The following is a 15,111-nucleotide window of genomic DNA, read 5'->3' as shown; positions in this document are numbered from 1 at the left end:
CAACAAGACTATGACCTGATTAGTGCAGAGTACATCCTATCATCTCTCCTATTTCTCAATCACACACAAGCACACATCTACACACACACACACACTCACACACCGTCCACAATGTCCTTTCTGAGACAGGTGTCTTTAACAGTATGATTTTATTCCAGAAAGTTTAGGAATAGAATATTTCTGTAAGTTGCATCTAATTCACAATATACTCTGATTTTATAGGTCTCTTCCTCTGAAAGTTTCCTGGTTAGCTCTAGCATTCTAGCGATGAACGGGTATAATTGGAGGTGTGGGGTCACTGTGTGAGTCACAGAGTCGTATGGCATCAGAGAAGTCAGAGGAGAGACCAAACAATATCACTGAAACTCAGCCTTCACCTGTGTGGTGTCCTTTGGAGTTCATCTGAGCATTAACCAATGTCACAGAACAAGTAGTTTATGTCTGGGTTCAGATGGCTAACACAATGCTATTGCCATTACCTGCTAATTTTCATTCCATATCCCATCCTGATTCATGGGATTTGGAGCTAGATTTAATCCTGCATCTACTACTCAAGATTCAAGGTGCACAGAAACTTGAATTCCATTGAGAATACCCCGCACCCGTTTATTCCGGGGCACACGTTTTATGCTAGAACTCTGAATCCTGATGAAAGCAGGTTTCATTAATCAACTCCCTCATCAATCCCTTCTGAAATATCAGAAACTACTTCTGTAAGCAGATATCACAGCGTCTAGAAAACCAGTGTTGCAATTCTCCAATTGCACATCACCAGTCAAATCTAAAGTAAAACCCCATATTTTAGGTACTTGAAAAAATAATCTGTATTTGCTTGTATTCACACAGAGGCAGTGCTTCAATAATTCTCTGACCAGAAACTCACTTACATAAATCTTTACACAGGGAAAAAAATAAATTAATAATTTAGCCAGGGTCTGAACCGGGTCTGTGTAAGTCAATCTTCTTCTTCTTCTTCTTTTTTTTTTTAGATTTTAATTTATTTATTTGACAGACAGAGATCACAAGTAGGCAGAGAGGCAGGCAGAGAGAGAGAGAGGAGGAAGCAGGCTCCCTGCTGAGCAGAGAGCCCAATGCGGGACTCGATCCCAGGATACTGGGATCATGACCTGAGCCGAAGGCAGAGGCTTTAACCCACTGAGCCACCCAGGCGCCCCTAAGTCAATCTTCTTAATAACCTTCTTCAGAGAACGATTTTCAGATAACTCTTTCAGATAACACTTGCAGTACTGGTAGGAGCTGTATAATTCAACATCACTGCTTTGCCTGAGGATACCATGTTTTATGTAGTATAACCAAGGATGTGGCATGATAAAGCCACAAACTTGACATAAGACACCACTTTTAAAAAAGAGACCAGATTTTCAGTTAAGTGAAACAAAGACAAGACATTAAAAATGATCATGGCATGTAGAGATCTTTTCTGGTTTGGCAGGATTACTGCTCTACTTTTAGAGAGAATGAAGAGTAACCAGCAAGACCTTTAGACATTCTTATAAACATGAAATGCCATCTCAAAGGTATCGGACATGTAGTAAAACAAGACACTTGTCTTTGGGTATAAGTGACCAGGAAATGTTGGCTTTCTACCCAAAGGAGAAAATATAGGAAGCACAGAAACGAAGACTCTCTTAAAAAAAAAAGAAAAGGGATTATTATAGAATGCTATTTATTAAAACATTCTTGCTGCTTGAATGAAAGAAAAGATGTAGTTACAACATACACCAGGGAGTGTGAGAGAAACAACTATACCATTTGAGAACCTGTAAGAGGCACATATTCTACTTTTTTGAAAAGACCCAAATCTACACTACATTTCTGTTGGATTTTTATTTAGCATTAGGGAAAAATGTACCTGCAGTTTTATCCTCCATAAATGTGTCGAAGGCAATTCTCCCAACGGGGCCAGCGTCTGCTGGGGAGCGCTCATGCTGGGGCACGGGGGCGCTGCTGAAAGTGTCCAGCATGACGGTCCTCTGGTCAGCAGAGCCCGAGATGAGGACATTGTCAATGGCCCAATCATTCTGATCCAGGCCGTCGTGTCTTGGCTGCCACCAGCGGAAGCGAGTAGCAATCTCTTTAGCATCAGGAGGGAGAAGGATATTCACAAATCTGTGAGAAAATGATGGGGGTGAGAGGGTGGGGGATCATGTCAATATCTCATGAGTCAAAGATTTACAACAAGAGATAAGATGTTACAAGTCATGTGGTGGGTTGGGGAGGGCATGAGATAAAATTTAAAAATTTTTAAATTTAATTTAAAAAATTACGGTGTAGCCACTTTGGAAAACAGCGTGGAGATTCCTCAAGAAATTAAAAATAGAGCTTCCCTATGATCCTGCAATTGCACTACTGGGTATTTACCGCAAAGATACAGATGTAGTGAAAAGAAGGGCCATCTGTACCCCAATGTTTATAGCAGCAATGGCGATGGTCGCCAAACTGTGGAAGGAACCAAGATGCCCTTCAATGGATGAATGGATAAGGAAGATGTGGTCCATATACACTATGGAGTATTATGCCTCCATCAGAAAGGACAAATACCCAACTTTTGTAGCAACATGGACGGGACTGGAAGAGATTATGCTGAGTGAAATGAGTCAAGCAGAGAGAGTCAATTATCATATGGTTTCACTTATTTGTGGAGCATAACAAATAGCATGGAGGACAAGGGGAGTTAGAGAGGAGAAGGGAGTTGGGGGAAATTGGAAGGGGAGGTAAACCATGAGAGACTATGGACTCTAAAAAACAATCTGAGGGTTTTGAAGGGTCAGGGGGTGGGAGGTTGGGGGAACCAGGTGATGGGTATTAGAGAGGGCACGGATTGCATGGAGCACTGGGTGTGGTGCAAAAACAATAAACTATTATGCCGAAAAGAAATAAAAAAAAAAAGAACTAATATTATATGTAAGAATGTTGCTACATGAAAGTTTTTTGTCACTTGCAAACTATCACTCAAATAGCTTTAAAAGTAAAAATGTCACCCAATATTATTTAAAAAATTAAAAAATTTTAGTTTAAAATGTAAAATTTTTAACTTTTAAAAACCATGATAAATTGGCTTGAGTTTATGAAGGTTCAGGAGTCCCTAAATTGGAGAAACAGAATGTGAACAAATTCAAGAATTGTGGAACGACCTACTTATTCTAAGTGTCCCTGGCAGACCATAAAAGGACTTTACAATTTTCTGCTTGCCCAGGGCATCTCTGGATCTGTAGGCCTAGGGATATGCACTTTGGTAGACATAAGCCAAGACTAACTTTTTTTTTTTCCTCTCTCCTACGGATTGGTTTCATCTCTTCCTTCCCTTGGCACCTTGATTTCATTCTACTTCCATGAGTAGCAGCAATTTGCTTAGAATTTAGACATTGGATTGTGGCAGGACATCTGGGCTCTAAGCTTGAGGGTGCCAGGTTTTTGTAATTATTTTACCAGTTGCCTGTAGTTTGACATTGATTTTGTCTTTATGTTTTATTGAAAACACTATACTAAATACGCTGAGTAAGAACCGTGGGCTAAGAAAGAAGCCCAGCTTGCTGTCCCCAACCCAGTCACGAAGAACAGACACAGACAAATCTGACTCCATGCTCCAATATGAATCAGAACCAGCTAGACATGTGGTCTAAAATACCCCTTCATCGCAATTATGCATTTAAAGCTCAAAAAGGTATCAAACCCTTTTGAACTTGTATTCACAGCCATGAAGCTGGCTGGGGAAAATAACTTCCTGTGGTTTAACCTTCTTTGCACAAATTCCTATTTTTTAAATCTATGCTAATCTACTTTCCTTTACTTTTTTTTTTTTAAAGATTTTATTTATTTATTTTGACAGACAGAGATCACAAGTTGGCAGAGAGGCAGGCAGAGAGAGAGGAAGGGAAGCAGGCTCCCTGCCGAGCAGAGAGCCCGATGCAGGGCTGGATCCCAGGACCCCGGGATCATGACCTGAGCCGAAGGCAGAGGCTTTAACCCACTGAGCCACCCAGACGCCCCTCCTTTACTTTTAAAGACTGCCTCTTAGTGTTAGTGTTCCAAGACGTAGCCAGTAAGCCCAAATTCATCTTGTGAAGAACCCTTAAGTTGAATGTTCGTGGTGGCCCCTTTAGTTTTTGTCTTTCACACTGAAGAGTGTTCACTATTTTAGTTTTATTTATATAGTATCTCCTTGTTGATTTTATTTTTCCTTCCTCTTTTCTCTTCTATGTCTTTCTTGAAGTACAGAGATCAGAAGAGTAGGCCATATTCCAGATGGGGACCAACTGAAACCCATTCAAATCAAGAATGCTTTTGGTTGGATTTTCAGTACTTGAATTTTAAATACTTTTTGAACTATGTCCCTCATTTTGTGTATCCCAATACCAAGATGCATTTTGTGTACTAAAGGGTAAACATGGAAAATACAGACTGTGAATCCTAGATCCTTACCTGTATAGTTACTGTCACTCTGGAGACCATCAGTGCCTAGGCAAATAGTCTTTCCCAAAGTTTATTTCCCCATGCATTTCAGTTTTGAAATTCATCTGCACCTCTCCTTGCCCCCTTTTTGTATGCTCACCTTGTAAGATCTTTCTAGAACTTATCTGCATTGATTTGGCATGTTTAACATTTTAAAGTGTATCAAATAATATCAGAAATCTATATGCTCCTGGAGGGACATACAGTCAGACTTCTTTACCCAGAGCAATGATCTTTATCTTTTTTTTTCTTTCCAATTTCTAAATTAGTTTCCCTTCTCTGATAAATCCTTGACCACATTTTACAAACTTTTGGAATGGAAATTTAGCTAACTAAGGCTGTTAGAAGTTTAAATAAATTATGACCAACTGTTCCTAATTTGGTCAATTTGTTTCTCCCTGAGAGAACGAAAGTGGATCAGACAGTTCTGATTATATCCTAACTTAACTTCCTTTTTTCTGTATATTATGCTAAATGTTCAAGAACTCATACCTGAGTCTTTATAACTTTTTCCATAAAGACTAAGGAAGTGGTTTACTGGGCTTATCTACTGTCTTCTACTAATAGATGAGCATGTTTTTTGCACTTTTACACTGTGTTCCTCTAAGCGTCTCTGGATTCCTTTATTGGTGTCCAAATTTAACGCAGGTGCAGGATTTAAAAACATTTGCTTGTGGTTGGCATTTCCTCAACTGCCATTTCCGCCTTCTTCCTTCATAATAGGAGCCTATCTTTTTCACAAGGTGAACAGTCACCCAGAATAAAGACGGTATGTCCCAGACTCCCTCGCATCTAGATGTGTTTCCATGGCTAAATTCTGGTTAAAGGAATGTGAATGGAAATGGGGGCAACTGGTAGGAAGTGTCCTTGGAGAGAGCGAGCACGCCCCTCCCGCCCATCCTCCCTTCTGCAGGAGGGAATGTGGAGGAGCTTCAGTTGCCCTTTTGGACCATGAGACAGAGGTCATGTGTCGAACGTGGCAAAAGTAATAGGTAGAAGGAACCTGGGTCTCTGATGCTTGTGGAGCCACTGTAGCAGTCCTGGGTTACTTACTTCTGGATTTAATTTATATAAGAGAGAAAACAAAACCCTTCTGTTTAAGTTGCTTGGGGTTTTCTGCCATTCACAACAACTTCTTAATGGATACACTGAGTTTAAATGAACATTTATAAGATTCTTTCATTGTTTTTACTTTACCTAATTTTTAGTCCATACCTGGTTTGCCATGCACTGAGGGATTATCTATGCTTTGTCTTCCTTTTTGGGTGCTTTTAATTATTGTATGTTTCTTGGTTGGGCCATATTCATTCCTCCTTTCCCCTCTGCTCTGCTCTCTCCTTTCCTCCAAACTTCTTCTTTCTCTCTCTCTTACCTTCTTCTCTCTTCTCCTTCTTCCACTTTAATAAATATGCTATTTTACTTTTGAAGACCCTTTTTTAACTTTTATCATTGGTCACAATGAGAATATATATATTTTAAATGACTCATACATTGTGTTTATTAAACCCATTGTGAGGGTTTTCAAATAAATACTCAAAAAATGGCCTCTGTGCTTCTTTTTTTTTTTTTTAATATTTTATTTATTTATTTGACAGAGAGAGATCACAAGTAGGCAGAGAGGCAGGCAGAGAGAGAGAGGAGGAAGCACGCTCCCTGCTGAGCAGAGAGCCTGATAAGGGACTCGATCCCAGGACCCTGAGATCATGACCTGAGCCAAAGGCAGCGGCTTAACCCACTGAGCCACCCAGGTGCCCGGCCTCTGTGCTTCTTAAAGATATTTACAATTTATTCTTCCTCATATCAGGGAGATCATATGATAGTTGTCTTTCTCTGCTTGACTTATTTCGCTAATAAATGAAACAAGATGGGATTGGGAGGGAGACAAACCATAAGTGACTCTTAATCTCACAAAACAAACTGAGGGTTGCTGGGGGGAGGGGGTTTGGGAGAAGGGGGTGGGATTATGGACATTGGGGAGGGTATGTGCTTTGGTGAGTGCTGTGAAGTGTGTAAACCTGGCGATTCACAGACCTGTACCCCTGGGGATAAAAATATATGTTTATAAAAAATAAAAAATTATAAAAAAGTTAAAAAAAAGATATTTACAATTTATCCTGTTTATTTCCAAGTCCTCGATTCTCTATAGGATCGAACACTCTATAAATGAATGAATGAATATATTGTTTTCCTGTTTTGATTTTCCCAAATGTCGTTGAAATTAATACCATATATTCATTAATTCACATGAGTTTTTGCACTGGGTCTATTCACGACTGGCATTGTGATAACATATTTTATCTTATTCTAGAATTAAAAAATTAGTTGTTCTTAAAATAAAAACCCAAACCAGCTGCTCACTCAGCTCAGAAACCTTATCTTTATGGCAGTCTCAGAAGCATCTCTATGCATGGGTATGGTTCCAGGTCACTCACAGTCCCTATGACGAAAGCTGGCCGACCTCATCAATCCTCTTTGCTCGACATTCTCATTACTAAAGATAAAACAGAATACAAACCCAGGTTTACTGTATTGATCATAGAAAATTTCCATTAGCAGGTTCCAGGTAATGCCTCCGTTGACAGAATATTCCAGGAGAACACCTTGGTTACGGTTGTTCGGTGTAATCAGGCATCCGTACATGAAGTAGAATTGGATAAACTCGGCATTAGTGAGGTTCAGATCCACGGTGACTAGCAGTCGACTGCAACCCTAAGGGAGAAAAGCGGGAGAAAAGCAGAATCCAACAAAAACAGTCATAAAGAATCGTAAGTGCAGGTTAAAGGTTTTCTCTGGCTTCCATCATTTTATATTTCTTTTGTAATACAAGTCCCATGGTATTGTAATATTGGTGTTTGCATCATCTCTCCCTTATCCAAGCTCCCAGCCTGGCCTCTAGCACACAGCAGGTACTCAGCAAATATCTGCTAAACTTTGAAATTTCATTATTAGAACTTACTTACAAAGAATGATTATTCTAAGGAGATTCTCTCTTTTTTTTTTTAATAAGCAAACTGAGAGCTGAAATTAAAGTAACTATTCTGTTTAATTAAATTATTTCCAGTTACTCAGAGGCATTTTTAGATTTTTTTTTTAAAGATTTTATTTGCCAGAGATAGAGAGAGAGAGTACACATAAGCAGGCAGAGAGGCAGGCAGAGGCAGCGAGAGAAGCAGGCTCCCTGCTGAGCAAGGAGCCCGATGGGGAACTTGATCCCAGGACCCTGGGATCATGACCTGAGCCGAAGGCAGCGGCTTAACCAACTGAGCCACCCAGGCGTCCCCATTTTTAGATTTTTTTAAAAGGTAATAACTATTAATAAAAGAGCATGTTGAGATAACTATTTTAACATGAAATTTTAAAATGACTACATCTAAGGATTTCATATAATTTAATTGTTAATTACAGATAATAGTTGTAATGATTTTTATTTAAACTTTCATAGCTGATTTTAGTGTCATCTATATTAATTTATTAGTGTAGATAGCCCAATATTTCTCAGTTGAACACATGCAGAAAACTTGGCCTCTTGGGAGTTCTGCCTACGCTAGGAAGAGTATTGTAAACGTGCTTTCTTAGTGTTAAGGATTATAGAAATCTTGTATTGTTACGGTCAGCTAAAACACTGAAAAATAATACACTTTATTCGACCAAAAGCAAATTCCAAGCTAGGGAATGTTAGGAAAATAAAGACCTGACAATGAATTTGTAATTTTTGAAAAACAAAATTGCTTATGATTAATCATGATGTTGAAGAAATTATATTTTTAAACACTTTATCTTCAGCAGCAATTAGAAAGACCAAAAAATTTCTCAAAGAAATTTTTTCTTTTTTTTTTTTTAAGGTTTTATTTATTTATGAGAAAGAGAGAGAGAGAAGCAGAGGGAAAGGGAGAAGCAGACTCCCCGCTGAGCGCAGAGCTCCACATGGGGCTTAATCCCAGGACCCTGGGATCATGACCTGACTTGAAGGCAGACGCTTAACCGACTGAGCCACCTAGGAGCCCCATCAAAGAAATTTTCTAACATTGCTGTTGACATTTGCAAAATAATTTGCTACAAATAAAAATGTCTAGTCATTACTGACAGTTATTCTTTCTTTGATAATTTATAGAAGGAATTAACTGGGGGTGCCTAGGTGGCTCAGTGGGTTAAGCCTCTGCCTTCGGCTTGGGTAGTGATGTCAGGGTCCTGGGATCGAGCCCCGCATCAGGCTCTCTGCTCAGCGGGGAACCTGCTTACCCCCTCTCTGTCTCTGCCTGCCTCTCTGCCTATTCGTGATCTCTCTTTGTCAAACAAATAAATAAAACCTTTTTTTTTAAAAAAAAAAAGGAAAAATTAACTGTTGTTAATAGGTTCAGGAAACACTGAAGCCCATTTTCCCAATTCCTGGCTCCTTAAATCCCAAATCTGTTGCAAGCTCAAGAGTTTTCAATTAGAGCATCATGTGGATGGAAGACCCTCGCACACTGTGCAAGCACTCTCTCCGAGGATGAAAAGTCACTTAAGTCCTTTTTAATGTGTGTTTACATATGCCTTGTGCCGATACTACCTTGCATAATTAAATGGTCTCGACTGAGTTGCAATGGGAAACATGTTGGAAATAATTAGTATTTCCAGATTTGTGTAACGTTTCAAGTTCACATCAGGGTTGTGCGTTTAGCGTGTCTAATTCTGCATCTTGATTTGCCAATTAAGCTTTAACAGAGACTCAGCTCTTTCGGGGGAACCTCAGCCAATGCAGAAACGAATGACCAGTAGCCAAATGCTTACCCCACTGAAGTGGAGAGCCATTCCTGAAGCCACGGCGCCACACACGGTACTGAGTTTCCCTCCGTTAACAGTCAACCAGTTCTGGCTGGATGGAGCCCTGTTGAAGTTGTCTTTGAGCTGGGTTGGAAGGGAGATCTCGGGCTCATCACAGTACAGGCCACCCCACTGCTCGTCACAGCTGGGTATGGAGAAAAGAAAGGAAAAGTCAACATTAAACAAAACCTCCACAATTGTGTTCTCAAACTAGTGAAGACAGCTGCTATTCCTAGTCTGGGATGATGAAATCTTACTTATCTTCACAGAGCTTTCCAGAGTTCATCTGCTTTTCTAAACAGTGCTTTAGGTTAGAAATAATCTGTGAATTAACTGCCTTTAGGCATTCCTAAAATAGGAATGGGCTTATAGGGAAAGAAGCAGCTTCAGAGGATTTACTAGAGCCCCGTCTCTACAGGACACAGCTCTAGCAAGCAGACAAGAAATTGTGGCTGCCAAACTGAACCGGTAGGTCCTAATAACTTAGGAAATTGGTCTTTTGAAAGAGGCTTTGGGTCAATTAGGAATCCAAGATGCTATGTTCCAAAAGGCAGTGGGTGCTTTGGGTAGTATCTGCCATCTTTGACCGAAGGACTGACCTTCGTGTTCAGTGTGGGAAGAAATGGGAACGTAGGATGGAGGCTCTGGGGTCTCAGAGGTCATTCTGGATACGGGCTAGAATCATTATCCAAAAGAAAGACCCCCCCCCAGGCATGTGGAGATTAGTGGAGAAGGGAGTATGAATTCTCTATCAGCATCTTCATTCATACTACCCTAACAAATGCAAAATCTTTGAAAATAAAGCACAAGGGCCTGTGGTACATAAGACACGTGCGCGCGCACACACACACAAACACACACTTTATTTAGATCCTTCCAAAGATGCTAAGGCTCGCGAAGTAAAATATTAGGTCTCTCCATTAATGGCAAATTGAGCAAGCATTTAAAAACCTTCTTATACAAACCACAGGGAATACCAATTCAACCACAAGTAATACGTATCTATTACATACATTCAGGCCTAAGTGAGAAAAATACTTACGACATACTATTTTTGGTCAGAATATACTGAACTCCTGAACCTCTTCCAACATCCTTTTCTGGGGTATCATAGGAACACAGAAGGAAATAAAATACAGTTGATGCTAATTCACCTTTTGCCTGACAAAATAGTTATTGTTCAGTTCCTGATCTCTGAGCAAGAAGGAAGATACCATATCCATAAGCTCTACAGTTATCAGATTTCAAGAAAACCATACAACTGGAAGCTTTGGAGTGATTACAGACCCAGGTTCGGAAAAATCTCCCGGCTGGAACAAGAGTCAGGAGCTTCCTACGGAAGGAGGAAAACCCAATGGACTTACACACAGCTTCCTTGGATGCACCTTCCGTGGCCACTGCACATATCTATACAGCCGTCCCCGATATAGACGTTATCTATGGCCCATGTCTGCTGCTTGTCAAAAGGGGCTGGTTGATGCCAACGGAAACGAGTGGCTTGGGACCTTTGAAGAACAAGAGAATTATAATGAAGGATGTGGTGGAAAAGAAAATGTGTTCTGGTATATTTGAACAACTGCACAGATAGCTGCAAAGAAAATGCGGGTACGTCTCTAACTCACGTTCTGAGAAAAGTGTTCGTTATTGTAATTGCCTAGGCAAAACTCTAACCACACCACACCAAACTGAACTGCAATAGCTTGAGAATATATTATCTTCACAGATAATAGTTAAGAATCTTTCACAGCCTTGTAAAAACAGACGAAAACAGAAACCCACACTAATCCTAACCAGTAGCCTCAGGGGAACAGTGAGTCCTGAATTTTGGGTGGGCACCATTGTGGAATGACACCAGGGCGGCTGCTAAGTTTTATTTGCAAATTAGGGAAAGATGTCTGTCCCTGAGCCACCCCAGCCACTCTGCATTTGACTTGGAAAGCTTGACTTCAACTCCTATGTGCTCCTGAAGATCAGACACTTTTGTATAGTGGGCATACTGGCCCACCTCTGATAGCATTCGTGAGGAATGGAAGTCTTAAGAAGACAGTAAGAGACAGTAAGAGTATAAATCAGAGGGATCCATGAAACTGTAGATAACTGGATGGAGAAAAAATAGAGAGGGTAATGTGGCCAGACTTATTTTATATTAATTCATATCTTCTGCCCATTTTTTGATACGATTGTCTGTTTTGTGTGTGTTGAGTTTGAGGAGTTCATTAATTCAAATGTAATATAAATAAAATAAAAACAGAGATTCTCCCATTCCAAAAGCAGAAAGGTATTTGCTCATTTGCACAGGTTTGAGAAGTGTCTTATTCAGAAACACAAATAAACTTACGTTCTCAGAGACACTAGATGGCAGTAAGTCCAAACAGTGCTCAAGGCTCAAAGGATGGTGAACATTCAGAAGCCCGTAGACAAAATAATTAGAAAAAGCAAAGTTTTATTTTATTTTTGAGGATTTTATTTTTTAAATCATTTCCACATCTAACATGGGGCTAGAACTCATGACCCTGAGATCAAGTCTTATACTCCACTGACTGAGCCAGTCGGTCACCCCTGTTTCATGGATTATGAGACTGTTAATCACTTGACTGAGAGATATTTGTTTTGAGCAGGACAAAGACCAAACAATAGCAAGGGTTGTGTATTTTCTAATTAAAAACATATGCATTAAGTTTAGAAACTAGAAAAGAAACAGACCAGAACTAAGATCTCCATTCTGAAAATAAATAGTTCTTTTTGATATTTGCTTACTGAGCATCTATGCACTGACTTTTCCCTAATACTTCTTGTTCCTCAGCTCCCATAGACTACCTAACATCCTCCCCTCACTTCCTGTGGCATTTAACTTCAACCCCAAACTCCTCCTGGGCCCCATCCTGCATCACTCCATCCCGGCTACTCAGTGTGGAGCACTGTTCCTTCTCCCATTCCCAGAGCTCACAACACTCTTTCCCATCTTCTGCCTACATTTCCTTCCTCTCTCTGCCTGGTTACCCCTTCTGTGTCCCTCAGGTCTCAGAGGCAGTCTTAGGTCCTCAGAGAAATTTTCTTTTGGGTCCCTTTAAAAATCACATTTATTCCAGACCAAACTGTTCTTTTCCTTTTATAGTATTTATCACAATTATAGTTATATATTTATTTGCAAAAGTATTTCTTAAATGTCTGCCTCCTCCTCGGAAGAGCAAGTTACAAGGGAACAGTGTTAATCCCCTTTTCCCAACATTATACCCTCTCTGCACAGTGCCTAGCACTTAGTAGGTGCTCTATAGGTGCAAGCAGTTAAGGGGCACCTGGGTGGTTCTGTCAGTTGGGCATCTGACTCTTGGTTTTGGTTCAGGTCATGATCTTGGGATTGTGAAATCCAGTTCCATGTTAGGGCTCTATGCTCAGTGCAGAGTCTGTTTGAAATTCTTTTATCCTCTTTCTCTCTCCCCCTGTACTCCTACCATTGTTAGAATGCATGCACTTTCTCTCTCAAATAAATAATTAAAATCTTAAAAAAAAAAAAAAGTTGCAGGGAGTTGGTATCAAGGGGCCACCATTCTCACAATTAGCAGTTGAAGAGGCTCCTCTGGGGCTGTGCTGTGCTAGTCAGTTAATTTTTTTTTTTTAAGATTTATTTATTTTATAGGGAGAACATGCAGGGCTGAGCAGAGTGGGTAGTGGGGAAAGGGGAGGGCCAGAGAGGGAGGGAGAGGGACAAGCAGACTCTGTTTGCTGAAGCTGACCCAGGGCTCGATCTCATGAGCCTGAGACCATGACCTGAGTCAAAATCAAGAGTCAGACACTTAACCAACTGAGCCACCCAGGCACTCCTGTTCAGTTACTTCTTAATGATGAAATTCATTAATAGTTATGCCTGTTTACATGCAGCAACATTTTATAAATAACATAGTAGAATATCATATCTCCATAGCACATGGCTACTTGGATTCTAATAACAAGTCAACACTTATATTCCTTTTCTTTCAGACTATAAATTTCTGAAGGGCAGGAAACATCTCTATCCCTTCAGGGAATACTGTTCTGTATCTCCAGTTCTTATAAAGGGTAGTCAGGTAATCTTCATTCCCCTAATGTTTTAGGATACTCCATCAAAGCCTTCATTACTTCTTATTCCAAGTGTTTATTTTTGTATAGTTTCCTATCTTGGATTATTTTTCTTGTTTATTATTTTATTGTTGGTGACACCTATAGATGGGACTTCATAAATATTTTTTGAAAGAATAGTAAGTTGACAGCAATAAATATGACCTGGAATAATCAAATAAGAGATGTCTTCAGGGTGGGTGGGCAGGGACCGGGGGTCAGTGCTGGAAGGGGCAGTGATTTGATGGCTGTCAAAGCAGGAGAAGAACTCCCAGGAGTTGAGAGATGGCGTGAGGTGCTTAGTAGGGAGCAGTTTTCTGAATGTTGGTTGTGTTGAATCACAGTCTGGGCAGCCACTTAACAGAGAGATTGTAGAGAAGATTTAAGAGCTAGACACATTGTTGGGGTTGATAGCTTTTATGGGGACTTCCAACCATGACATGTTCAGTTTGTACAACTCTGTGGCATTCCACAGAAAAGGAAACAGTGGGAGACCATGTGTAGGAAATACTAAAACCAGAGTTGGCCACTAAGAGTACAGATATTTAGGGACGCTAATCTGTAGTCTGGCACTAGTCAGTCCTGTGTCCGCGGTGAATAATTTAACATAAGTAATGAGGGGTTTAACTTAGAGGACTTCTAGGGCCCTGTCTCAAATGTGATTTTATATTCTTAGGAACACTGCACTTAGTAATTGTGTACCCATAAAACAGGGGTAAAAATACTATCCAATATTATTTTATAGGAAAGGGAGACACTTTCACTAAGGGGATGAGTTGGAATATAAGTTGAAAAATGAAGGTCTGGAAGTTGAATTTCTAGGACTTCTTAGTCCCAACCTTGTCACAACTTCACTATATAAAGGGGCCAAATCATTTATGTTTATGTGCTGACACTTCCCCATCTGTAAAACTAAGAAAATGCTACTTCCCACCTCACAAGGGTGTTGTGAAAATTAATTAGCTTGTGTTTACCAAGACCTGTGAGTGTCTTGGTGAAGTCCCTTGGCAGGTGTCATCATTTATCCTGAAGCTTCCTTATAATGACAGCCACCACCAGCTGCTGCTTCTTGGAGTTTGGGGAAAGTGGCCCCAGAGCATATTTCTCCTTTTCCATCTCCTTGAAATGTCTCCCTTTGCTTCTTTTCTGAATTTATATCATTTCCTCTCCATCAACTGCACATACTAAGTGCTCCATAAGTGTTGTTTAATAATTGAACATCCATTGCTATGAAGTTAAAAAATGTTACCCTCGCTAGTACGGCTTCCATCTCTGCTCTCCCAGGGAATTTTTCCCCACATTGCCTTCACACCTTTTAATAGGTTTCTAAACACATTTCTGAGTCTTTGTATCTGCTCTTTTTTCCAGGACTACTCTTTCTACCTATAAAGTCCTCTTGTCATCCTCATCATCAGGAAAAAAAGCCTTGTGATAGGAACCATACAGAATTAAAAAAAAAAACATTTTCACTCTTCCTTGATGCTTCCTTTACGCTCAGAAATACATAAAATATTTAGGACTAGTAAATATAGCCACTCCTCTTACTCTCAACGGAAAAGTTGAAGCTCAGCGCTTCATAGGGCTGTAAGTCTCACTCACGAAACGGAGAGAAGGCAAGAATCTCTTGGTTTGTTACTACAATGTATTTGAGTAAACTCAAAACCAACTCAAACTGTACAAAATCATCCTATCCCTACCACGACCTCTAAATATGAGCAGCTGTTCAGCTACGGAAGGCCG

General features: G+C 40.1%; 1 protein-coding gene across 3 annotated transcripts in view; it reads right to left on the bottom strand.

Annotated features, from left to right (window-relative positions):
* Positions 1–15,111, bottom strand: part of RELN (reelin) — a 495,439-nt gene that overhangs the window by 37,182 nt on the left and 443,146 nt on the right. For all 3 annotated transcript variants that reach the window (XM_004739578.3, XM_004739579.3, XM_045089693.1), the window contains exons 47-50: positions 10,641–10,781; positions 9,244–9,421; positions 6,989–7,182; positions 1,874–2,130 (exon numbers count right to left, since the gene is read on the bottom strand). In XM_004739578.3, the coding sequence (XP_004739635.2) occupies positions 1,874–2,130; positions 6,989–7,182; positions 9,244–9,421; positions 10,641–10,781 (770 nt within the window). The remainder of the gene's footprint in view (positions 1–1,873; positions 2,131–6,988; positions 7,183–9,243; positions 9,422–10,640; positions 10,782–15,111) is intronic.

The sequence above is a fragment of the Mustela putorius genome, unplaced genomic scaffold (assembly GCF_011764305.1).
Source record: "Mustela putorius furo isolate JIRA1106 unplaced genomic scaffold, ASM1176430v1.1 tig00003845_pilon_pilon_pilon, whole genome shotgun sequence".
Classification (NCBI taxonomy): Eukaryota; Metazoa; Chordata; class Mammalia; order Carnivora; family Mustelidae; genus Mustela; species Mustela putorius.
The sequence above is the reverse complement of the archived record's forward strand: the minus strand, read 5'-3'. Positions and strand labels throughout refer to the sequence as shown.